General features: G+C 41.0%; 1 protein-coding gene across 2 annotated transcripts in view; it reads left to right on the forward strand.

Annotated features, from left to right (window-relative positions):
- The window catches only part of SHMT2 (serine hydroxymethyltransferase 2), a 112,987-nt gene that overhangs the window by 31,109 nt on the left and 54,292 nt on the right, over positions 1 to 27,586 (forward strand). For both annotated transcript variants that reach the window (XM_068123234.2, XM_068123233.2), the window contains exons 4-5: positions 2,936 to 3,136; positions 26,145 to 26,226. In XM_068123234.2, the coding sequence (XP_067979335.1) occupies positions 2,936 to 3,136; positions 26,145 to 26,226 (283 nt within the window). The remainder of the gene's footprint in view (positions 1 to 2,935; positions 3,137 to 26,144; positions 26,227 to 27,586) is intronic.

A 27,586-nucleotide genomic window follows, 5' to 3' on the forward strand; every position in this document is an offset into this window, starting at 1 on the left:
GGAATTTGCGATAGGGCACGTGGTTTGGCAGATATCGTTAATTAAACGAAAATATTTTAAAAATGGATATCTTGTTTATTCTGGAGTTCTCCTCAAGCCGCACCGCGTGCCCTCAGCCTCGTCTCGCGAACGTCAACAGCGCGACACAGCGCGCGCTTTCCGGAGGGGCGGAGCCAAGCCGAGCAACATATATATACACATCGATCATTGATCGTGAACCGAAAAATATAATAAATTACACATGGTTTCAGAGTTATGACGTTTTTAAGCATGAACCTTTAAAACCGAGCCCCTCCCTCATTTTTGATCCAATCGAGGGGAAACTTCACAAATCTGTTCAGCATGTCAGTCTACTAAAATGTCCTTTTGGAATTTGCGATAGGGCACGTGGTTTGGCAGATATCGTTAATTAAACGAAAAAAAATTTTTTTTAATGGATATCTCTTGAATCGCTAGTACCTCAGACCGTGAGTTGGTAATAATTTATATAATTCACACAGTGCAATACGTGCAGGCCGCTCCACGGAGCTACCTTGCGGGCTTATCAACGAGGCGAGGCGTGACACACGTGTCTCAGCATACCTCAGATCAAGTTTGAAAACCAGCATCAACTGTGCATAAATTTGCATATTCGATCATTTTTGAAAAAGTTATGGCACTTTGAACTTTGGTAGGGGACATGTATTGCAGTGCAATACTCAGAATGCTTGTTTTATTTAAGTCCAGAATAATTTAACTTTCATTTAGCGTTTTTAATTATTATGCTCGGATGAATTACTTCAAAACTTCAAACCTCCTCAAATATATGAAACTCAGCACAGATGTTAGTCCTTTGTGGAGTCGTCTCTAGCATGTAACACATTTTTCCCACTATTATTCCTTTGTGGAAAAGTCTCCAGCCTGTGACACATTATTCCCACTGTTATTCCTTTGTGGAGAAGTCTCCAGCCTATGACACATTATTCCCACTGTTAGTCCTTTGTGGTGTAGTCTCTAGCCTGTGACACGTTATTCCCACTGATAGTCCTTTGTACCATAGTCTCCAGCCTGTGACACATTATTCCCACTGTTATTCCTTTGTGGAGAAGTCTCCAGCCTATGACACATTATTCCCACTGTTAGTCCTTTGTGGTGTAGTCTCTAGCCTGTGACACATTATTCCCACTGATAGTCCTTTGTACCATACATAGTCTCCAGCCTGTGACACGTTATTCCCACTATTATTCCTTTGTGGAGTAGTCTCCAGCCTGTGACACATTATTCCTGCTATGATTAGTCCCCTACCGGTGTACACCGGAGGGACTATAGGTTTGCACGCCGTCCGTCCGTCGGTCCGTCAGTCCGTCACGCAAAGAGCAGTTTTCCGGACTTTTTTTCTAAATGCTTGATGCTAATGATTTCAAACTTGGCACATGGTTTCCTCATGATAAGTTACAGATTAAGTTCGAACTTCACGACGTTTCGATCATTTTTGACAAAGTTATGGCACTTTGAACTTTGGGAATTCTGATAATTCTGATGATCCTTAACTCAGTGCCATTTTAAGTTTTAATTTCCTTTAAAAAACAATTTCTCTGCAATAATAGGACCGATTGAGATCAAATTTTCACCATAGAAGGGACTCGGTCTGTAGAATATTTTAATGGTAATTATGACGTCACAGGTCACGTGGTTCGGCCGCCATATTGTTTTTCGTGAAAACACGAAAACCCCTTTTTCTCTGCAACAGCTGAACAGATCGAGGCCAAACTTTGCAGGCAGAATCGCATATAGTCAGGTTCACTATGTTAACAAATATAATTTCGTTCAAAATTTTGGTAGATTAGCAAAAGCTATACATTTTTGGAATATTCAGAGCATGAGGAATCCAAAAATTAATGTTTACATTTGCGTAGACACCTTTGCGAAAATGACACTCAGGACAGTGATGAAGATCGTCAGGTTCACTATGTTAACAAATATAATTTCTTTCAAAATTTTGGGATTAGCAAACCTGTACATTTTTGGAATCTTCAGAGCATGGAGAATCTGAAAATCAATGTTGGCATTTGCACAGACACCTGCATGGCCGCCATTTTGGATTTTGAAAATGGCCGCCATAAAATACATAGGCGACTCGAAAGGGCGACTCGAAAATACATAGGCGACTCGAAAATACATAGGCGACTTACTGATATTAAGCGACTCGAAAGGTTCTTTATCAACAACTTATTTTCTCGTGCTTCTGCTGACCTGTCTGCAAGGTGTATAAATCGAAGTCTCGAGTGCGAATCACAGGTGAGCCCGTCCTGAGGTAATTAGCGATTGGGAACGATTCAGAACCTGTGGGTGAATAACCCTTTGGTAATTTCCCCAACAGTTTTCCGGACGACAGACTGCCGGTAGGGGACATGTATTGCAGCGCAATACTCAGAATGCTTGTTCCTTTGCGGAGTAGTCTCCAGCCTGTGACACATTATTCCTGCTATTATTCCTTTGCGGAGTAGTCTCCAGCCTGTGACACATTATTCCTGCTATTATTCCTTTGTGGAGAAGTCTCCAGCCTTTGACACATTATTCCCACTGATAGTCCTTTGTACCATAGTCTCTAGCCTGTGACACATTATTCCCACTGTTAGTCCTTTGTCGAGTAGTCTCCAGCTTGACACATTATTCCCACTGTTAGTCCTTTGTGGAGTAGTCTCCAGCCTGTGACACATTATACCCATTGTTAGTCCTTTGTGGAGTAGTCTCCAGCTTGACACATTATTCCCACTGTTAGTCCTTTGTGGAGTAGTCTCCAGCTTGTGACACATTATATTCCCACTGTTCATCCTTTGTAGGCAAGTGTCATTTTAGTCACGTTACTGTTTTGACTCTTGCTCCTTTTTAGTAATATAAAATTAATGGGTTTACAACTTGATGGAGCTAAATCCACTGTTCCTGCTCTACACAGGTACTATGGTGGCACAGAGGTGATTGATGAAGTGGAGACTCTGTGCCAGCAACGTGCACTCGAGGCATTCAGGCTGAGCCCGGATACATGGGGTGTGAACGTGCAGCCATATTCCGGCTCCCCTGCCAATTTTGCTGCGTATACAGGCCTCCTGCAGCCCCATGATCGCATCATGGGTCTTGACCTGCCCCATGGAGGACAGTAAGCTGAAGAGAGACTTTTATTTGGGTTATCGAGTTATGATTGCGCTCATGTTTTCGTTTTGGAAAAGGGGGCAGGGGAGGATAATTGGTTCACGAGTTATTAAACAGAGTGACCACTATATTCGTCGTGTGTGTGTGTGTGTGTGTGTGTGTGTGTGTGTGTGTGTGTGTGTGTGTGTGTGTGTGTGTGTGTGTGTCCGCAGCATAACTACCCGATGATATCATCCGATCTTGATGAAACTTGAGTGGGAGGTTGATATCATGATCTCGTTGTGTCCTGCCTAGAGTGGGCGTATTGCGCCCATTGTGGGCGGAATGACGCCCGAAAAAGATGTCTTTTTAGGGGATAATCGAGTTCAAGCTACATCTTCTCCGAGGGAGTTGGTGGAATCTGACAGGGGTTTCGGTATTTGGTTCGGCCAATGTCATGTGTCTAGCCCCACGGAGCTCGATTTTTCATTTTCGCCCCAAGGTCAAGGTCACAAGGTCACAAAATTTAGAAAAGTCGATTTTTGATGGTTTTATTACATTGTACGCTTCCTGATAGGGTGAAATGTCGTACATGATCTTATATTATCACCTACATCATGAAATGCAAGTTTTCCAACAAATTTCAGAATCTTCGACCTTTGACCTTTGAAGGTCACAAAGGTCAAAGTTTCAAAGTTTTTGGAATCGAACCAAATTTTTGGTATTGTGTAGCTACCTAACCTCATAACTGATTATACATTATTTTCTATCTCATTTCAAGGTCAGTAACCTTCGTTTTGACATTTCCGGGCCTGGCCTGTCCGGGCCTGTTTCGGTTATAGTCTGTCCTTTGTCATTGAATACCGCTCGCTCGTGAACCATCGTCGTCTCCTGACTTGTTTAATTTGTTTTCTTGTTGTGCTTCTTCAACAACATGTATTAGGTGGTTGTTGCTGTTGTTGTTCATTTGCAGCCGGTTGCTGGTTGCATCATTTTTTTGGAAGCACGTTTGTGCCGCTGGTACAGTCCCCCAATTACCAGTGACCTGGTACTCAATTTGCCAACCTCGAAAGGATGACTGGCTGAGGCAACCCCCTGGCGTTAATTCAACGATCGACCGGGATTCAAACTCAAGATCCTAGCATCCCAAGCCAGCATCCTAACCGTTAAGCCAACACCAGGCTACTACGTATTAGGTTGGGTTGGATATTAGGTATGGATTCGCCTCAGTTAGGGATCGCGAGGGGAGTTCTCAGATCCACTTCCTGGCCGCTGACCCTGAAGCAGAAGAACCACAGATAACTCCACGGGGTGAGAGGTTGCTGAACAACCACAGACACCGTCTGGACACTTAATTTAGGTAGTGTCCAGCATCCAAATCCCACTTTACCTCCCCGGCAAATAAAACACCCCAGATAAGGAATGTGCTTCCCGACGTGTCACATTGATCAAGATACGGCCAAGCGTTACCATAGGTGGACACGTCAGCTAATATCTACCCATGGCGGGGATGCACTTCCAGACATTACACACTACGCTTAACCAATACAGAGGACCAACAAGATAGTTTCCCCATTGGACTGCTGTATCACCCAGTCGAAGCCACTGGACGTTGGAGGTGTGGCTGGTGGCAAGTCATGGCATCATGCTGCGATGTGCCACTCCATTCCGTGCTTTGCTGCGTCCCTTCGGTCCTTCCTTGGAGTTGCTGTTGTTGCTGGGAGGGCTTCCTCATCCCCCGCAGGCACTCCCTGATTGCCTTTTCTCGCGCTCTCTAGGATGCCGTGTATGTTTAATCCGTTGATTAATTCAGGTTTCACTGTTGGAGGAGGTTGATGTTTATGGTGTGATGCGCAAAGGGTGTTGTAAAACATGTTTGAATGAGAGAGAGATTGAGATAGAGAAACACAGAGAAACAATGGAATTTAATTTGATGACAAACACAATGCATTTTCCCCTTCTCTACTGAACAAAGGAAAAGGGGGAGGAGGATGCTGAAATTAACTGCATAATATATTGCGGAGGTAACGATACTAGGGTTTTTTATGTCTTGCTTCCCTGGGGTCTCCGAAAACCATCACAACATATTAAGGCATAGAATAACATTCATTTTTGATCGCAACATACTTCTAGTTGTAACTAACTCAAACCTATACATTTAAAAACAAGACCAAAAGTCTAAAAGCTGTGTAGCCGGTCTTCTAAAATATTATAAACCACAAACACACATGATTAGCTTTTTAAATAGTCGCTAATGCTGCTTTTAACATTAAACAAAGAAATTTGGAGGAAAACCGACATCCGTGAGGTAAGTTTTACTCACAGAACTGAGGGAAGATCTACTGTAATCTATATACCTCACAAGGGTTGGGTTAATAACATGCGATCAAAAAACCGAGGCGAATTCCTTCCGTGGTTGTTAGTCCGTACACCGCTTATCATGGAATCGTGAACCATACACCACTTCAATCCATTAACTTTGTATTCATGACATTGGGATTAAAGTGTTATGGTCATATTGTACACCGCTCCTTTCCTATGCCATCGCCAGGCGCTGCATAACGTCATTGCCGGGCACCGAAGGGGGCTCGGCAATGACGCACGCTGAAGGGAGTACTCAGTTTTCACTCTGGTTTTTTGTTTGTTTTCTTGTTTTCTTTCTTGTTACTTGCAAAATCGAAGATTTTTCAAGTCTATTGGTCGGTTGTGTTTGTGGTTCTGTTTGTTACTTGCAAAATCGAAGATTTTTCAAGTAGTCAGGTTCACTATGTTTTTTCGTTCAAAATCATGGTAGATTAGCAAACCAATACATTTTTGGAAACGTTATTACATGGAAAATCTGAAAATCAATGTTTACATTTGCCAATTCCGACCAATTCGATTCGACCAATTCGACCAATTCGACCAATCGACCAATTCCATTCGACCAATTCGACCATTCGACCAATCACTTCGATCGACCATTCGACTATTCGACCAATTCGATCGATTCGATTCGATTCATCGAATTCGATTCGATCGACCATTCGACCAATTCGATTTGCCAATCAATTTGACCGACCTTTGCTTGTGTGGAACGGACTGTGAAAACGATGCGGACTATATTGTCGGATACGACACACAGGACAGTGATGATGAACTCTAAATGGCATATTCTGTAATCGTGTATGTTTGATGCCATTGACTGCCTGTGTATATTTTGTCATTGACTGCCTGTGTAGATGTGAAGTTATACTGACTGCATGTGTATATATGATTTTGCTGACTGCCTGTGTATGTTTGGTGATATGAATTATTGTGACACATTTTGATGTTATTAACTGCCTGTACAAAATGATAACATGTATTTGATTATGCAACTTATCGTGAATATACAGACAGTATTTTGCAATTCAAAACCTTTGATTCGTGTCTTACCATTCCCCATAGCACTAATTTGATACTTTCATTGGATTCCTTGTCCCTGAAAATATAGGTTTAGTATATTTTTTAAAGTTTTTCGGGTAATTAGAGGCAGAAATAGAACAAAATATGTATTTTACAGTGGCCATTTTGAAAATCCAAAATGGCCGCCATACAGGTATCTCTCCAAATGTAAACATTGATTTTTAGTTTCCTTATGCTATAACCTTTCCAAAAATGTATAGGTTTGCTAATCTACCATGATTTTGAACGAAATATAATTTATTGACATAGTGAACCTGACTAAAGTATATTGGTCGGTTGCGTTTGTGGTTCTGTCTGTCTGTTTATTTGTCATAATTTGGTCATAATTTTCAACCGATCTTCACGAAACTTCACCAAATGGTAGAGTTAGTCATGACCAAGAAGCCTATTGTTTTTGGGGTCAAAAGGTGAAAAGGTCAACATAGGCCAAAGGTCCCCAACTTTGCCGAATTTCTAAATTCCTCAATTTTCATCCGATTGACTTGAAATTTGAAGAGAACTTGCATATCTGGTCACTGAATTCAACCACCAAGTATTTTTGAGGTCAACATAGGCCAAAAGGTCAACATAGGCCAAATATCAAAAATCATTAATTTTCATCTGATTGACTTGAAATTCTAAGAGGATTTGCATATATGGTCACTGAATTCAACCACCAACTATTTTTGAGGTCAACATAGGCCAAAAGGTCAACATAGGCCAAGTTAAATAAATCCTCAATTTTCATCTGATTTGACTTGAAAATTGAACAGCATTTGCGCATTGAGTCACTGAATAGGGAAACTAACTATTTTTGAGGTCAAAAGGTCAACTCAAAGTCAACCTACGAAAAGTCATCATTTTTCATCTGAAAAATCGTCACTTTTCTTCCTATTGACCCGAGCTTTGATCAAGATTGCCAATTTTAATCTTGATGAAATGGAAAATTTGCTGTATCAAGCAGATTTTGCAACTATCGTGCTCTGCATGACGTCTTCTTGTTACTTGGCAAAAAAAAAAAAAAAAAATTTGCAAGTTTGTTGATCACTCCGGTTTGTGTGTTTGTGTGTTTGTGTTTGTTTATGTGTGTTTGTCTGTCTTCTCACTTATACTTGCCTACAGGTCACAATTTTAAACCGATCTTCACGAAACTTCACCAAATGGTTAGAGTTCGTGGTCCTACAAAATCCTATCGATTTTTGAGGTCAAAAGGTCAACATAGGCCTAAGGTCAACAACTTTTTATCAAATTTCTAAAATCCTCAATTTTCATCCGATTGACTTGAAATTTGAATCGGATTTACATATCCATGAACTGAATTCAACCACCAACTATTTTTGAGATCAGCATAGGCCAAAACGTCAACATAGGCCAACGGTCAACAACAATTTCTAATTTCTAAAATGCTTAATTTTCATCCGATTCACTTGAAATTTGAATTGGATTTACATATCCATGAACTGAATTCAACCACCAACTATTTTTGAGATCACCATAAGCCAAAAGAGCAACACAGGCCAAAGGTCAACAACAATTTCAAATTTCTAAAATCCTCAATTTTCATGCGATTCACTTGAAATTTGAATGGGATTTACATATCAGTTAACAGAATTCAACCAACAACTATTTTTGAGATCAGCATAGGCCAAAAGTTCAACATAGGCCAAAGGTCAACCACTTTTTTCAAATTTCTAAATTCCTCAATTTTCATCCAATTAACTTGAAATTGAATTGGATTTTCATATCAGCAAACTGAATTCAACCACCAATTAATTTGTGAGGTCAAAAAGATGCTCTACTGAGTGCCATTCTGCTTTGTTCTCTTTTGCCAAGCGTCGCTCGATGAGTGATTTTTCATGTTTGTGTGTTTGACACCGGCCTACAGGTCACAATTATAAACCGATCGTCATGAAACTTCACCAAGTTGTAGAAGTCGTCCCACTTAAGAAGCCTATTGATTTTGAGGTCAAAGGTCATCTGGAGGTCAAGTTTCTAAAGTCGCCATTTTTATCCGATTGACTTGAAAATTGAACAGCATTTGCACATTGAGTCACTAAATTGGAAAACCAACTATTTTTGAGGTCAAAAGGTCAAAGGTCAACTCATGGTCAAACTTCCAAAATCATCAATTTTCATCTGAAAAGCCGTCAATTTTCATCCAATCGACTTGAGGATATAACAGCATTTGCATATTGCCTCACTGAACTGGGAAACCAACTATTTTTGAGGCCAAAAGGCAAAGGTCAACTCAAGGTCAAACTTTCAAAATCATCAATTTTCATCTGAAAAACCATCAGTTTTCATCCGATTGACTTGAAAATTGAACAGCATTTACACATTGAGTCGCTAAATTTGGAAACTAACTATTTTTGAGGTCAAAAGGTCAAAGTTCAACTCAAGGTCAAACTTCCAAAATCATGAATTTTCATCTGAAAACCCATCAATTTTCATCCAATTGCCTTGAAAATTGAACAGCATTTGTATAGTGCCTCACTGAATTGGGAAACCAACTATTTTAAGGTCAAAAGGTCAAAGGTCAACTCAAGGTCAAACTTCTAAAATCATCATTTTTCATCTGAAAATCGTCACTTTTCATCCTATTGACCCGAGCTTTGATCAAAATCGTCAATTTTAATCTTGATGAAATGGACAATATGCTGTATTAATAGAAACCTTTTGGGGGGGGGGGCGGATTTTGTAAGTATCATGCTCTGCATGACGTCTTCTTGTTTGTCTGTCTGTTTGTTTGTCTGTCTGTTTGTTTGTCTGTCTGTTTGTTTGTCACCGGCCTACAGGTCACAATTTTCAACCGATCTTCACGAAACTTCACCAAATGGTAGAGTTGGTCAAAAGCAAGAGGCCTATTGTTTTGGGGTCAATAGGTCAAAAGGTCAACATAGGCCAAAGGTCACTAACTTTGCTAAATTTCTAAAATCCTCAATTTTCATCTGATTGACTTGAAATTTGAAGAGTACTTGCATATCTGGTCACTGAATTCAACCACCAAGTATTTTTGAGGTCAACATAGGCCAAATTTCTAAAATCCTCAATTTTCATCCAATTGACTTGAAATTTGAAGAGGATTTGCATATCTGGTCACTGAATTCAACCACCAAGTATTCTTGAGGTCAACATAGGCCAAATTTCTAAAATCCTCAATTTTCATCCAATTGACTTGAAATTTGAAGAGGACTTGCATATATGGTCACTGAATTCAACCACAAATTATATTTTAGGTGAACATAGGCCAAAAGGTCAACATAGGCCACATTTCTAAAATCTTCAATTTTCATCGAATTGACTTGAAAATTGAACAGCATTTGCACATTGATTCACGAAATAGGGAAACGAACTATTTTTGAGGTCAAAAGGTCAAAGGTCAACTCAAGGTCAACCTTCCAAAATCATCATTTTTCAGCTGAAAAATCGTCACTTTTCTTCCTTTTGACCCGAGCTTTAATCAAGATTGTCAATTTTAATCTTGATGAAATGGACAATTTGCTGTATGAATGGAGAAAAATATTTCTTGGGGGTGGGAGCGCAAGTATCATGCTCCGCATGACGTCTTCTTGTTTGTTTGTTTGTCTGGGTGATATCTCCAAGCCTTTGAGCTAGGAAGCTGAAATTTCGGCACAATAGTGAGCAAGTACTTCGTCAAAAACGGTATTTTTTGTTTTTTGATTAATCAATTCATTGATTCGTGATTTAATTATTAGCGATTAATTAAGTACTTATATATTTCCTTTCTCTTCTGGGCATTATCTCAGGCACCTTTTGAGCTAGGAGGCTGATATTTGGACATGACAATGACCAAGTGATTTGGCTGTCGAGCCTATTTTTGATTTATTGATTAATCAATTAATCGATAAATTATTTAATTATTCGATTAATGACTAATTTTTTATTTTTTTTTAGTTACATATTTGGGTGAACTGGTGGTGGTTTATGTGTTATATAAGGCAATTGATGAATTATTATTATTATTTACAATTATTATTTATTTATTTTCATTATTAATCATTTATTTATTTTCTTTCTTATCTGGCCAATATCTCAGGCACCTTTTGAGCTAAAAAAAAAAAAAAAAAACCACCTTTAGAGGCCATTTTTCCCCGCAAGCGGGGGTTGGCCTTTTTCGGCAACCGTGGTTGTTGTTGTTTTTCGGTCCCCTTTTTGAAGCAATGTTTTATGGCCGGATGCCCTTCCTGACGCCAACCCTTTTTGCCGCCTTTAACGACAAGCAGGGAATTACCAGTGAACTGGTACTCAATTTGCCGACCTCGGAAGGATGACAGGCTGAGTCAACCCCCCTGGCGTTAATTCAGCGATTGACCGGGATTCGAACCCAGGATCCTAGGATCCTAAGCCGGCACCCTAGCCGCTAGCCCAACACCAGGGATTGGTGTTGGGCTAGGACCTTTGGAGCTAGGAAGCTGATATTTGGACATGACAATGACCAAGTGATTTGTCTGTAAAGGGTGTTTTTGATTTATTGATTAATCAATTAATCGATTAATTATTTATTTATTAATAAATTAATTATTAAATTTTTTATTCATGACTTATTTAATTACATTTCTAAAAGTTACATCTTCGGATGAAGCACGAGTGGTTTACTTATGCTATTAGCTGAGCTAATTAGCTGAGCAAAAATAGTGATGCTTATGCAATTGATTAAGAAAATATTTTATGACAATCTTTTATTGATTTTAATTATGCAATTAATCAATCAAATATTGTGCACCTCTCCCTCCAAATACAGTCTGCATGAGCTGCACGGCGGTATTGCCGGGCGCCAGAGGCGCGCTGGCAGTTATTTAATTATTTGGCATGGGAGCGGTGTACTTTGAATGTACAGTCATGTGAAAAAGTAAGTACACCCCATGTAAAGTTTTGACTTTTTCAACATATTTCAACATACAGCTATTTGATCTTCATTTCAACAATATTGATAGATAAAGGTGATATAATATAACAAATATCATGAAACATTTACATTTTGAAGTCCATTGTATAATTTAAATAAACATAAATGCAAATTTTGCATATGGAAAAAGTAAGTACACCCTTGGCTCTAATAGGTGGTATTGCCCCCTTTGGCAGAAACAACGTCAAGTAGGCGTTTCTTATAACTGTCTACCAGTCTCTGACATCGACTGGGAGAAATTTTTGCCCACTCCTCCATGCAGAATTATTTCAGCTGTGCGATGTTTGAGGGATTCCTTGCATGCACAGCTCGTTTCAAATCCCCCCACAACATCTCGATGGGATTTAGATCCGGGCTTTGACTTGGCCATTCCAGAACCCTCCATTTCTTTCTTTTCAGCCATTCCTTGGTGGATTTACTGGTATGTTTAGGGTCATTGTCATGTTGCAGGGTTCAGCTTCAACTTTCCGACAGATGGCCTCACATTATCCTCAAGCACCCTCTGGTACAATGAAAAATTAATAGTGGATTCTATGATGGTGAACTGCCCAGGCCCTGATGCAGAAAAGCTGCCCCAAACCATAATATTTCCACCACCATGCTTTACAGTTGGTATCAGGTTATTGTGGTCAAATGCTGTCTTTGGTTTTCGCCAAACATATCTTCGCGTGCTGTGGCCAAATAGCTCTACCTTTGACTCATCTGTCCAGAACACATTGTTCCAGAAGTGCTGGTCTTTGCCTAGGTGTTCATTGGCAAACTTTAGTCTTGCCCTGATGTTCTTTCTGGACAGCAAAGATTTCCTCCTGGCACACACACTTCCCATGTAGATCAAATTTGTGCAGCCTCTTTCTAATGGTAGACTCGTGCACTTTGATATCAACAGTGGCAAGAGCTACCTGTAGGTCCCGTGATGACATTCTGGGGTTCTTCGAGACTTCTTTCAGCATCTTACGGTCTGCTCTCGTGCTGAACTTGCCGGGGCGGCCTGGCCTGAACAAGTTGGCAGTTGTTTGGAATCTTCTCCACTTGTAGATGATCTTCCGGACAGTCGAATGATTGATTTCAAATTGTTTGGAGATCTTTTTAAATCCCTTCCCAGACTCGTAAGCATCTATAACCTTCTTTCTGAAGGCCTCAGAGAGCTCTTTTGATCGAGGCATGGTGACGCCGCACACTTCAACAACAAAGAGCAAACCAAACTAAATGTCTGAGGTTTAAATAAGATGGGTTCCTCCAAGATACTCTCTAACGATGTTCTAATCATTTGCACCTGAGCTGGTGCACCTGATTCTAATTTTAGGTATTTGAAGTAGTGATAAATGTAGGGGTGTACTTACTTTTTCCACATGCGAAATTTGCATTAATGTTCATTTAAATTATACAATGGACTACAAAATGTAAATGTTTCATGATATTTGTTATATTATATCACCTTTAGCTATCAATATTGTTGAAATGAAGATCAAATAGCTGTATGTTGAAATATGTTGAAAAAGTCAAAACTTTACATGGGGTGTACTTACTTTTTCACGTGACTGTATCTGTACTTGTTGTTTTCTTTCCTGTTTTCTTGTGTTCTTGTTTATCCGGGCGCTATCTCAGCCATCCTTTGAGCTGGGAAGCTGAACTTTGGGCACAATAGTGAGTAAGTACTTTGTCAAAAACGTTATTTTTGGGGGGGATTAATTAATTCATTGATGAGTTACTTCATTAATATCACTTAATTGAGTACTTATATATTGTACACCGCTCCTTTCCTATGCCATCTCCAGGCGCTGTATAATGTCATTGCCGGGCACCGAAGGCGGCTCGGCAATGACGCACGCTGAAAGGGAGTACTCAGTTTTCACTCTGGTTGTTTGTTTGCTTTCTTGTTTTCTTGTTACCTGCAAAATCGAAGATTTTTCAAGTATATTTGTCGGTTGTGTTTGTGGTTCTGTCTGTCTGTCTGTTTGTCTGTCTGTTTGTCACCGGCCTACAGGTCACAATTCAAAACCGATCGTCATGAAACTTCAGCAAGTTGTATAGGTCGTCCCAATTGAGAAGCCTATTGATTTTGAGGTCAAAGGTCATCTGGAGGTCAAATTTCTAAAATCACCATTTTAAATCCGATTGACTTGAAAATTGAATAGCATTTGTATATTGAGTCACTAAATTGGGAAATGAAGTATTTTTGAGGTCAAAAGGTCAAAGGTCAACTCAAGGTCAAATTTTAAAAATCATAAATTTTCATCTGAAAGCCGTCAATTTTCATGTGATCGACTTGGAAATTGAACAGCATTTGCAAATTGTGTCAATAAATAGGAAAAACCAACTATTTTTGAGGTCAAAAGGTCAAAGGTCAACTCTAGGTCAAACTTCCAAAATCATCATTTTTCATCTGAAAAATCGTCACTGTTCATCCTGTTGACCCGAGCTTTGATCAAGATCGTAAAATTTAATCTTCATGAAATGGACAATTTGCTGTATCAATGGAAACTTTTTGGGGAGAGGCAGATTTTGCAAGTATCGTGCTCCGCATGATGTCTTCTTGTTTTCTTGTTTGTCCGGGCGATATCTCAGCCATACTTTGAGCTAGAAAGCTGAAATTTGGGCACCTCCTGGCACAGTAATTAATTTGTCAAATGCTATTTTTTGTTTTTTGATTAATCAATTTATTGATGAGTTCCTTCATTATTATCGATTCATTAAGTGCTTCTATATTTCCTTTATTTCTGGGCATTATCTCAGGCACCTTTGGAGTTAGGAAGCTGATATTTGGACATTCCTAAGACCAATTGATTTGGCTGTAAAGGCTATTTTTGATTCATTGATTTATCGATTAATTATTTAATTATTCGATTAATGAATAATAATAAATAAATAAATTTAAGTGACAGATTCGGATGAAATGGTGGTGGTTTATGTATTCTATTAGCCAATTTTTTTTTTTTTTTTTTTTTTTTAATGATTACTATTTATTTATTTTCATTATTCGTCATTTATTTATTTTCTGTCTCATCTGGCCAATATCTCGGGCACCTTTTGAGCGAGGAAGCTAATATTTGGACATGACAATGACCAAGTGATGTGGCTATAAAGGATATTTTTGATTCATTGATTAATCAATAATTCGATTAATTATTTATTGATTAATCAATTTATTATTTATTATTTAAGTAATGACTTAATTAGTTGATGTTTTTGAAATTCACAGATTCGGATGAAACGGTGGTGGTTTGGGTATTTTATTAGCCAATTGATTAATTATTTTATAATTTCATGATTATTATTTATTTATTTTCTTGCTCTTCTGGGCATTATCTCAGGCACCTTTTGAGCTAAGAAGCTGATATTTGGACACGACAATAACCAAATGATTTGGCTGGAAAGGATGAAGCTGTATGGCATGTCCAAAACGATTTTTGATTTATTGATTAATCAATTAATCGATTAATTATTTAATTATTCGATTAATGACTTCATTGATTAATTTTTTTTAAGTTCCACATTCAGATGAAACGGTGGTGGTTAAGGCATTCTATTAGTCAATTGATTAATTATTTAATTATTTTCTGATTATTATTTATTTATTTTAATTATTGATCATTTATTTATTTTCTTTCTCATCTGGGCAATATGTCGGGCACCTTTTGAGCTAAGAAGCTAATATTTGGACATGACAATGACCAAGTGATGTGGCTATAAAGGATATTTTTGATTCATTGATTAATCAATAACTTGATTAATTATTTATTGATTAATCAATTTATTATTTAATTATTTGAGTAATTACTTCATTAGTTGATGTTTTTTAAAGTTACAGATTCGGATGAAACGGTGGTGGTTTAGGTATTCTATTAGCCAATTGATTAATTATTTAATAATTTTATGATTATTATTTTTTTATTTTCTTGCTCTTCTGGGCAATATCTCAGGCACCTTTTGAGCTAGGAAGCTGCTATTTGAACATGACAGTGACCAAGTGATGTGGCTATAAAGGATATTTTTGATATATTGATTAATCAATTAATTGATTGATTATTTATTGATGAATCTGTTAATTTAATTTTTTCGATTAATCACTTTTAAAATTGATTTTCAAAAAGTTACAGCTTCGGATAAAGCACCGGTGGTTTAGGTATGCTATTAGCTAATGGAGTAAGAAAATATTTTATGATCATTATTTATTCATTTTAATTATGCAAATGATCAATCAATTGTACAATCAATTGTACACCTCTCCCTCCCAATACAGTCTATATGCGGTGCATGGCGGTATTGCCGGGGCACCGAAGGCACCCCGGCAATGCCTCGCTGGAGGATGTTATTTCTTTATTTAGCATGGGGGCAGTGTACTTAGAATGTATCTGTACTTGTTTTCTTGTTTGTTCGGGCGATATCTCAGCCATCCTTTGAGCTAGGAAGCTCAACTTTGGACACAGTAGTGAACAAGTGCTTTGGCAAAAACGTTATTTTTTACTTGTTGATTCATCAATTAGTTAATTAATTACTTAATTCTTATCGGTTTATCAAGTCATTATTTCCTTTCTCATGTGGGCAATATTTTCAGGCAACTTTTGAGCTCGGAGGCTGAAATTTTGGCACGACAGTGACCAAGTTATTTTGCTCTAAAGGGTGTTTTTGATTCATTGAGTAATCAATTAATTGATTAATTACTTAGTTTTTCAATTAATTACATTATAAATTTTCAAAAACTTGCACAGTCAGATGAAGCAGTGGTAGTTTGGGTATGCTATTTGCCAATTGATTAAGACGTTAATTATTTTACAAATATAATATATATTTTTATTACACAATCAATTAATCAATGAAATATTGTACTCTTCTCCCTCCCAATTCCATCTCCATGTGCTGCACTGCAGCATCGCCAAGCATTGAAGGTGCCCTGGAGGATATACCAACGTCGTACACTGGAGGATATGCTTTTTGTTTTTTTTCCATGGGGGCCGTGTACTTAGAATGTAGCTCTACTTGTTTGTTATTATTATTATTATTATTATTATTATCATTATTTGCCAGTGTGTTCCCCGGTTTAGAATAGGTACACCGTATCCCTGCGTGGCGTCATTGGCGTCAGGAAGGGCATCCGGACATAAAAACATTGCCTCAAAAAGAGAACCATGACAATTACAACTACATATGGGCAGGGTACAGCCCGAAGTGGAGATCGGTTTCTGAGGTTTGGGACATGGAATGTAGGGACAATGACAGGGAGATCAGGAGAAGTGGTGGAAGTATTGGTCAGAAGAAAAGTGGACATATGTTGTGTGCAAGAGACGAGATGGAAGGGAAGTGGTGTGAGAATGGTGAAGGGTAGGCAGGGACAGAAATACAAGTTTATGTGGCAAGGGTGCCTGGAGGGCGTGAATGGTGTTGGTGTCCTGTTTTCTGAGGAGTTTGTAGACAGTGTGGTGAGTGTGACTAGAGTGAGTGATAGGTTGATGATGGTGAAAATGATGATTGGAAAGCTCTTGGTGAACGTCATCTCGGGATATGCTCCGCAGGTTGGTCGAAGCAATGAAGAGAAGGACAAGTTATGGTGTGCGATAGAGAAGCTGATGGAAAACGTGAAAGATGAGGAAGTTGTTGTGGTAGGAGGAGACCTAAACGGACATGTGGGAAGGAGTATGGATGGTTTTGAGGGAGTTCATGGGGGTTATGGATATAGTGTGAGAAATGGAGAAGGTGAAAGGATTTTGGAGTTTGCTGATGAAGCTGATTTGTTGATTTGTAATACTCAGTTCCAGAAAGAGGATAATAAGCTTGTTACATACACGTCAGGTGGGTCGACGACAACCGTTGACTACCTGATGGTGCGTAGGCGAGATAGGGGGCACCTCCGGGACACAAAGGTGATCCCGGGGGAGGAGGCTGTTTCACAGCACCACTTGGTTGTCTGCGACATAAGGGTGAAAGGTGCGAGGAGAGCTCAGCAGGTGAAGTACCAACCAAGAATGAAGGTGTGGGGGTTGAAAGAGGTGACAGTAAGGGAGGCATTAAAAGAGAGGCTGAGTAGGGTAGAGGATGATGTGGTTGAGCTTGAAAGTGGTTGGATGTCAATGAAAGCTAGTCTGTTATGTGGATGGACAAAAGGACCACCGAGGCACTCGGAAACATGGTGGTGGGATGATGAAGTTGGAAAGGGGATGGACGAGAAGAGGAAGAAGTTCAAGGAGTGGCAGAAGGCGAAGGGTACGGGAGCAGAAACAGCAGAGCATGAAAGTTATAAGGCAGCCAAGAAGGCTGCAAAGAAAGAGGTAGCAAAGGCGCAGGAGGCATGTAGGAAAATGTTCGGAGAACGCTTGGATTCGGAAGAGGGTCAGAAAGCAGTATTCAGGATTGCAAAGCAGATAGCGAAAGAGAGGTGTGATGTGATGGGGGTGAGTTGCTTGAAGGATGAAGTGGGACAAATCGTTGTCGACCCAGATGGAATTAAAGGAAGATGGAAAAGATATATGGAAATGCTGTTGAATACAGAGAATGAATGGGATGGCAACATAGAGAGTAACCCAGTTTTAGGACCGGCAGAGAAGATAACTGAGAAGGAAGTTGAGGAAGCGATAAAAGCAATGAAGGGTAGAAAAGCGGGAGGGCCGACGGGAGTTGTGGGAGATATGTTGAAGGCAACAGGAAGTTGGGGTGTGAAGAGAATGACAGAGATCTGTAATCTGGTTGTGAAAGAAGGCCGCATTCCAGTGGATTGGGAACTGAGTACCCTCGTCCCTCTATACAAGGGGAAAGGTGACCCTCTGGAGTGTGGCTCGTACCAAGCGATAAAGTTATTGGAGCATGGAATGAAGGTATTGGAAAGGGTGTTGGAGAGGAAGATAAGGAAGAAGGTGAAGATCGACGAAATGCAGTTTGGATTTTTGCCAGGAAGAGGAACGACAGACGCGCTCTTTATTGTGAGGCAGTTGCAGGAGAAGTACATGGAGAAGTGGAAGAAGTTGTTTCTTGGGTTTGTTGATCTGGAGAAAGCATTCGATAGGGTTCCACGCAAAGTATTGACATGGGCATTGAGGAAGTTAGGAGTGGAGGAATGGTTGATCAGAGTAGTGATGGCAATGTACAAAAGAGGGCGCACAGCTGTAAGGACGAAGGACGGGAACAGTGGTGAGTTTGAGGTGAAGGTGGGAGTGCATCAGGCGTCGGTACTAAGTCCACTACTATTTGTAGCTGTGATGGAGGTGCTGGCTCAGAACGTAAAGGAGGGTTTACCGTGGGAGTTGTTGTATGCAGATGATCTGGTGTTGATTGCGGAAAGTATGGATGGACTGAAGGAAAAGATGAACAAGTGGAAGTAATGTATGGAGACAAAAGGTCTGAAGGTGAATATCGGAAAGACGAAGGTGGTGGCAAGTGGTAAAGCATGTGGTGAGGTGGAAAGAACTGGGAAGTGGCCCTGTGCTGTGTGCAGGAAGGGTGTCGGAGTGAACTCCAATCAATGTACAATGTGCGCTGAGTGGGTTCATCAAAAATGTAGTGGTCTGAGAGGGTCATTAACCAGTGTGGCAGCTACATTCAAATGTAAGGTGTGCACCGAGGGAGCTGCAGATGGAGGAAATGCTGAGTTGGATCTTGGAGACGGCGTGAAGCTGGAAGGTGTGAAAACATTTTGCTACCTCGGAGACATGCTGAATGGAGAAGGTGGATCAGACTCGGCAACGGTTGCTGGAGTGAGATGTGCATGGAAGAAGTTTCGGGAACTGAGTGGCGTGCTGATGATGAGGGCAGTGTCGTTGAAGCTGAAGGGAAAGGTGTATGCTGCATGTGTGAGAAGTGTTATGATTTATTGGGAGCGAGACATGGGTAATGAACGTAGAGCAGCAACGAAGGTTGGAAAGGGTGGAAATGCGAATGGTTCGATGGATGTGCAGAGTATCGTTGAGAGAGAGGAAGACAAATGATGAATTGCAAAAGGTGATGGGAATAGAGCCTGTGATTGATGCTGTGAAGAGGAACAGGTTGAGATGGTTTGGTCATGTGTTGAGGAAGGATGAAAGTGACTGGTTGAGAAGAATGATGGAAATGAATGTATAAGGAAGTAGAGGACGGGGAAGACCGAGAAAGACTTGGCTAAAGATGGTGGAAGAAGAAATGCGGGCAAGGGGGTTAACAAGAGGAGATGCAGAAAATAGGGCAAAATGGAGAAGATTGTCATGGGGACCGCAAGGCTAACCCCCGCTCTAGTAGGGAAAATGGCCTTTAAAATGCATGTTGTTGTTGTTTGTTGCATCCCTGCGTGTCGTATGAGGCGACTCAAGGGTTGGCGTCAGGAAAGGCATCTGGCCATAAAAAAAACATTGCCTCAAAAAGGGAACCATGATGATTAGCAGGTAAGCCCGCTCTCGCAGGGAAAATGACCTTAAAAAGGGAATTATTATTATTACTATTATTATTATTCTGTATGGCTTTTGTGGGGTTTTTTTCACTTTTAAAATCATTTTCTTGGCAACCGTTGGTCTGATTGACGGAACGTTTTCAACATAGTATGCCCCTACTCATGTAGATTTTTTTTTTTACTGATAATTATGATGGCATAGGTCATGTGGTACTGGCACCATCTTGGAAAACCCCCAAAAAGTGGACCTCTATATCTCCAAAACCACTCGATTGAAAAATTTGAAACATGGCTCATTGTAAAGAAGTCCGCTTGGGGAATAAGTGGTGTTAACCATGACATCATCGGTATGTCTATTATGACATCATAATTTGACTAGTACAATGCTGCATCCAATCAGTTGGAAATTTATTGAGTGTGTTCTATACAGCAATATAAGAGGAGAATGTAAATCAATGATGTCATAAGTCACGTGGTTGGATTGAACATAAAAACTTTAAAATGCAGCTTATACAGAACGGTTGACCAGATCGATGCAAAACTTCGTGCACATGATCTACTGGACTTGGGGTGTAAATTTTAACCTCATAGATCACATGTTCTGGTGGTTATGATTTTTTGAAGATTAAACCATTAACATTCAACTTCTCCAGAACAGCTGGACAGGTGGAGTGGAAACATAACAAACATGTTATGCAAACCTTGGAGATACCAGGGTGTTTTCAAATCAATCATAGGCCACATGGGTTGTCAGCAATAACAGATCAAAGGAAAATAAATAAATAATTATTTCTCCACCATAAGGATTGAAGTCAAACTTTCCAAGTATCATCTAGTGATCACACAGAATACATGGTTAAAATTTCAATGTGATCGGTTGCACGGACTGGCAGGCAGAATTTGTTTTACTTTCTTGAAGTCAACGAAACCTTACGATGCTTATCCTGCCATGTCACTATCTGTATATTTATTACTTACTGTTTCAACTCGGTGGCATCCTGTCTATTAATTACGTAGTCTATTAATTACGTAATACTGGAATGTACTTTTTGACACTGTAGACTGCTGAGACCCCTTAGACCTTTGAAGATCTTTTAAGACCCCCTATGCCCCTGAAAACCTCTAAGACGCTGAAGACCCAAAATACCCAGAGGACCCAAAACACCCCAAGGACCCAAAACACCCCAAGGACCGAAATGACCACGAGGACCCAAAAGAGCCCGAGGAATCAATAGACCACGAGGACCCTGAGGATGCCTCATGTATTTTTTTTAATATCTAAAATCAAATTCTAAATTCAGTTTTATAAAAAGGATATCGTGTGTCACATGTCCGATGAAAGTAGGGCAGATTGGATCCTGGTCATAACCGGCCTGCAGTTATAAAGTAGCCTGTCGTAGGTGGCCCATCTCGTTGTTTATTTTTTATTTTATTTTTTGGGGGAGGGGGGGGGGGGATGTGCATTTCAGTAAAACTTTGGGCATGATCATGCTATTTTAAATTGAGCATTGATTGTTTGTGCTTTGTTTATCAGTCCTAAATTTCAATTGTAATAATATTGTTTACCCAGATTGTGTCAAACCCTCATTTTCTTAAGTGAAACATTTGGTGTTCCTTGAGTTGGCATAAATTTTGTTTTTCCCCCTGAAAAAGTACAATTGTCATTGATGCAGTCGATCTTCACATGGCATACCGCAGACGGGTGGTGTGCATTGATTAATACAAGCAAAATGCCAAAAAGATTGGATATACTGTGGGATGATGATGTTCTAGTATAATAACAATAATAATTTGATTGATGGAAAATTATGAGAACAAAGGCCTTCGACACATTTACGTTTTGTAGTTTTCTATCAGTTTACGTTTTGACGGATAATAGGATAATAAGCTTGTTACATACACGTCAGGTGGGTCGACGACAACCGTTGACTACAACCGTTGACTACCTGATGGTGCGTAGGCGAGATAGGGGGCACCTCCGGGACACAAAGGTGATCCCGGGGGAGGAGGCTGTTTCACAGCACCACTTGGTTGTCTGCGACATAAGGGTGAAAGGTGCGAGGAGAGCTCGGCGGGTGAAGTACCAACCGAGAATGAAGGTGTGGAGGTTGAAAGAGGTGATAATAAGGGAGACATTAAAAGAGAGGCTGAGTAGGGTAGAGGATGATGTGGTTGAGCTTGAAAGTGGTTGGATGTCAATGAAAGATAGTCTGTTGGGAGCCGTTGGTGAGGTATGTGGATGGACAAAAGGACCACCGAGGCACTCGGAAACATGGTGGTGGGATGTTGAAGTTGGAAAGAGGATTGACGAGAAGAGGAAGAAGTTCAAGGAGTGGCAGAAGGCGAAGGGTACGGGAGCAGAAACAGCAGAGCATGAAAGTTATAAGGCAGCCAGGAAGGCTGCAAAGAAAGAGGTAGCAAAGGCGCAGGAGGCATGTAGGAAAATGTTCGGAGAACGCTTTGATTCGGAAGACGGTCAGAAAGCAGTATTCAGGATTGCAAAGAACATAGCGAAAGAGAGGTGTGATGTGATGGGGGTGAGTTGCTTGAAGGATGAAGTGGGACAAATCGTTGTCGACCCAGATGGAATTAAAGGAAGATGGAAAAGATATATGGAAATGCTGTTGAATACAGAGAATGAATGGGATGGCAACATCGAGAGTAACCCAGTTTTAGGACCGGCAGAGAAGATAACTGAGAAGGAAGTTGAGGAAGCGATAAAAGCAATGAAGAGTGGAAAAGCGGGAGGGCCGACGGGAGTTGTTGGAGATATGTTGAAGGCAGCAGGAAGTTGAGGTGTGAAGAGAATGACAGAGATCTGTAATCTGGTGGTGAAAGAAGGCCGCATTTCAGTGGATTGGGAACTGAGTACCCTCGTCCCTCTATACAAGGGGAAAGGTGACCCTCTGGAGTGTGGCTCGTACCGAGCGATAAAGTTATTGGAGCATGGAATGAAGGTATTGGAAAGGGTGTTGGTGAGGAGGATAAGGAAGAAAGTGAAGATCGACGAAATGCAGTTTGGATTTATGCCAGGAAGAGGAACTACAGATGCGCTTTTCATTGTGAGGCAGTTGCAGGAGAAATACACGGAGAAGAGGAAGAAGTTGGTTTTTGGGTTTGTTAATCTGGAGAAAGCATTCGATAGGGTTCCACGCAAAGTATTGACATGGGCATTGAGGAAGTTAGCAGTGGAGGAATGGTTGATCAGAGTAGTGATGGCAATGTACAAAAGAGCGCGCACAGCTGTAAGGACGAAGGACGGGAACAGTGGTGAGTTTGAGGTGAAGGTGGGATTGCATCAGGGGTCGGTACTAAGTCCACTACTATTTGTAGCTGTGATGGAGGTGCTGGCTCAGAACGTAAAGGAGGGTTTACCGTGGGAGTTGTTGTATGCAGATGATCTGGTTTTGATTGCGGAAAGTATGGATGGACTGAAGGAAAAGATGAACAAGTGGAAGGAATGTATGGAGACAAAAGGTCTGAAGGTGAATATCGGAAAGACGAAGGTGATGGCAAGTGGTAAAGCATATGGTGAGGTGGAAAGAACTGGGAAGTGGCCGTGTGCTGTGTGCAGGAAGGGTGTCGGAGTGAACTCCATTCAATGTACAATGTGCGCTGAGTGGGTTCATCAAAAATGTAGTGGTCTGAGAGGGTCATTTACCAGTGTGGCAGCTACATTCAAATGTAAAGTGTGCACAGAGGGAGCTGCAGATGGAGGAAATGTTGAGTTGGATCTTGGAGACGGCGTGAAGATGGAAGGTGTGAAAACATTTTGCTACCTCGGAGACATGCTGAATGGAGAAGGTGGATCAGACTCGGCAACGGTTGATCGAGTGAGATGTGCATGGAAGAAGTTTCGGGAACTGAGTGGCGTGCTGATGAGGAGGAGAGTGTCGCTGAAGCTGAAGGGAAAGGTGTATGCTGCATGTGTGAGAAGTGTTATGATTTATGGGAGCGAGACATGGGTAATGAACGTAGAGTAGCAACGAAGGCTGGAAAGGGTGGAAATGCGAATGGTTCGATGGATGTGTGGAGTATCGTTGAGAGAGAGGAAGACAAATGATGAATTGCGAAAGATGATGGGAATATTGCCTGTGATTGATGCTGTGAAGAGGAATAGGTTGAGATGGTTTGGTCATTTGTTGAGGAAGGATGAAAGTGACTGGTTGAGAAGAGTGATGGAAGTTAATGTAGAAGGAAGTAGAGGACGGGGAAGACCGAGAAAGACCTGGCTAAAGATGGTGGAAGAAGAAATGCGGGCAAGGGGGTTAACAAGGAGAGATGCAGAAAATAGGGCAAAATGGAGAAGATTGTCATGGGGACCGCAAGGCTAACCCCCGCTCTAGCAGGGAAAATGGCCTTAAAATGCATGTTGTTGTTGTTGTTGTTGTTGTATCAGTTGACGTTTTGTATCCCACTGATAGGCCTGATCTGGATCTGGACTTGAACCAAAATCGAATCGGCTTAATCTTGTTACCTATCCAACTTATCCACCAAGTTTTGTCATAACTCGTCCACAACTTTTTGAGAAATCGTGCTATATATCGCCTTTGGCCTCATCTCTCGATGGTGAAGAATCGCTTAATAAATTATGGTATCCACATTCGGATCTTCACCAAAATCGAATCAATTCGTCCTTGCCATACACCCAACCTGTCCACTAAGTTTCGTCCGAATTCGTCCACAACCTTTTGAGATATCTTGCTCATAGACAGACAGACATACTGGGGTGAAAACATAACCTCGGTCCACCTTCGGTGGTAGAGGCAACAATGGATGGAAGCAAAATATCTCCGGCAAACGGTTAACGTTCAAAACGTCAGCTTCTTTATGATCCCTGCTTCCCACTGTGGTTAGCATACCTCAATCAATGTTCCATTGATTCCATCCATTCTTCTACCTACATGTGTCCAGCGCGGCCCCTAAGGATCAGCCCGTGGATCATGTGGTAGTGATTCTGGGACGTGTCTTGCTCAAGACAGTAACATGACACTATAACCACAAAATATTTTCCTCATGTCTCCTTGTATGTGAAACTTTGTTTTGGTATGGATAGTGAAGTAATCAGACTGGGGAAAAGCTTTTACACATGTCCTATTTTCGAGGAAAATGGTATGTAGTCTGGTATCCTATCTACTATCCTTTAATTTTTGGCAACCACCATGACTATTGAATATTGAACCAAAACGGTACTCGGTATATTGCATACCTCCACCAGGATGAACAGTTTACGGTTTGTATCCATCCCACTGATAGGCCGGATCTGTGTCTGGTTTGGACCTGTTTCAGTCATACCAAATACTTTTAAAATGTTATGTGCTGCTTCCTTGCTTGAAAAGGATAGAGCACGGACAATCCCCATCGATGGGAGGGACAAATTCCTCTTGAGGAAATGCCCCGGTGAGTATGGTGAGAAATGCGGCTCTATTGTAATGACGTCGCTGGTACCCATGGTATCCCGGGAAGTGATGGTAGTGACGGCACTTCCCCCAAGCTCAGTGGCTGTGTGTGTGTGTGTGTGTGTGTGTGTGTGTGTGTGTGTGTGTGTGTGTGTGTGTGTGTGTGTGTGTGTGCTTTATCACGAGTCTAAGCTCAAGCATAAAAATATCTCTGAATGGTGAAGAATCACTTAAATTTTTTTGCAATTATGGTATCCAGATCCAGATGTGGATCTTCACCAAAATTTAATCATTTTGTCCTTGTCACACTCCCAACCTGTCCACCAAGTTTCATCCAAATCCGTCAATGACCTTTTTTTTAGATATCCTGCTGATCGTCAAACGTGCAGACAGACATACAGGGGTGAAAACATATCATGCATCCACCTTCAGTGGTGGCGGTAAATATTCACCTGTGTGCATGAATCTTGTACAACGATGATTCTGTTGCAGGGAGCACCACAGTGCATTTGTTTGCGCGTTTAGTTGAGTGCAGTTCTTTCAATGTGATTAATCGTTTGTGATTTGCAGTTGACCACCAGAGTATGTGCACCATGTTCTCATGCCTGAATTTATTTGAAACCCTCCTCCCTCCCCTCCACCATGGAAGAGCTTTTTGGCCTTTGTGTCTGGCTGAGGTATCCCAAGTTACTGAGGCAGAGATTATTAATTGTATTTACTCCGGGGCTTTCATGCAACTTCTGTTTTCTGCAAATGTGTTCGTATTGATCTAAGGGGAAGATGAGTGATCTCTCACCAGAATATGAACTGTTGAGTGTTATTTCTCGATTGATTGGATGGAAGTCCACAATAGATATGCTCATTTTGTATTCTATGTTGCTGATAGGCATTTTTACAGTTGTAATTATACTGATACTTTTTTTTTTTCTTCTTGCAGTTTAACCCATGGCTTCATGACTGACACAAAACGAGTGTCTGCAACTTCTATCTTCTTCGAGTCTATGCCATATCGTCTTGATGTAAGTTGAAATGTTTTTATATGGAAGAGAATTGTTTTTTCTTTCTATGAGCGAGGCTTAAGGGAGAGAAATGTAGAATCGACAGTGGAACAAACATCAGGGTAATGAACAAACATGATAAGACGAAACGGTGGAGGGGAGAAAACATTAAAACGAGCAAGTAAAATGGTTGGGCTAGAAAATGATAATGGGGGTAATAAAGATAATTGCGATATAATTTGGGATGGCAATGAGATGGTGGTGCACTGCTTGCTTGAAGCTCTGGAGAGAAAAGGGATGGCACAGCCTCTGGAAGGCAGTTCCACATACAAGAGAAGCGAAGAACATCGAGTTGAGATGTGCAGTCAGCCTGGATTTTGGAAGTTTAACCTGGGGGGGGGGGGGGGGGGGGGTTACTGGAAGGGCGCATGCATCTTGGAGTTCCTCGGGAGGGTTCGAGGACTGAAAATGTCATCAATTCTCCCTTGTCACATACACAATGTGTCCACCAAATTTAATCCGACCCAACCAAAACCTTTTGAGATATCCTGCTCGCAGACAAACAAACAAACAGACAGACAGACATAGGTGAAAACATAACCTCCGTTCACCTTTGGTGGCAGAGGTAACTAGAATGGCAATCGGGGGGGGGGGGGGCGGGGCAGATGGTGGTGGTGGAGTGGGGGGGGGGGGGTAAGGGACGATGACGACAATGGTAGCAGGTCTCAGTCCACAGACTGATTCACAACTACAATGATGGTTCATGACTTTACGCAACTGCTGTCTCTGAATACCACCCAGACTCGGCCTTCAGCATTCATGCTTAGCCTTTTACCCCTTTACCCTCTTGACCACGCCTCATGCCCTTAATTCCCTACCCAATACCGGCCATTGGCATTGCACCTTATTGCCGTCACAATGACATCACTTATGTGAGGTGAAGTCACTGGTGTCACCTGAGCCAATGGCGTGTTGCCCTGGAAGCCTCCAATAGCAGCACACACTCCGGGACGTCAGTGCGCCATCTATGGCCGGTGCCACACTCGAACTCCTGTTGTCATTGCAGAATAGGCTGCGACGACGACTTATCAAACCGCACACGGAACACCACACCAACATGTCCATAATGAGTTTCTTTGCCTCCGCCCCATCTCCTTACCTTGCCTGGTTGTGCAGAAAGGAAATCTACGAATCACACTTTCCTAGATAGCCTCTACAGTGAACTATACTACCTATATATTAGCACTATACTAACAGCATACATAAAAAGAGGATGACTCCACTCTAACAGAGCCATCGCCTTTCCTCACGGAAGCAGAACCACAAGGGAAAGCATCGATCAGGCCTTATCCATCTTGTGCAGTGACAGAATAGCAAATAG

This window comes from Myxine glutinosa, chromosome 7 (genome assembly GCF_964187855.1).
Source record: "Myxine glutinosa chromosome 7, kmMyxGlut1.1, whole genome shotgun sequence".
In the NCBI taxonomy this organism is placed as follows: Eukaryota; Metazoa; Chordata; class Myxini; order Myxiniformes; family Myxinidae; genus Myxine; species Myxine glutinosa.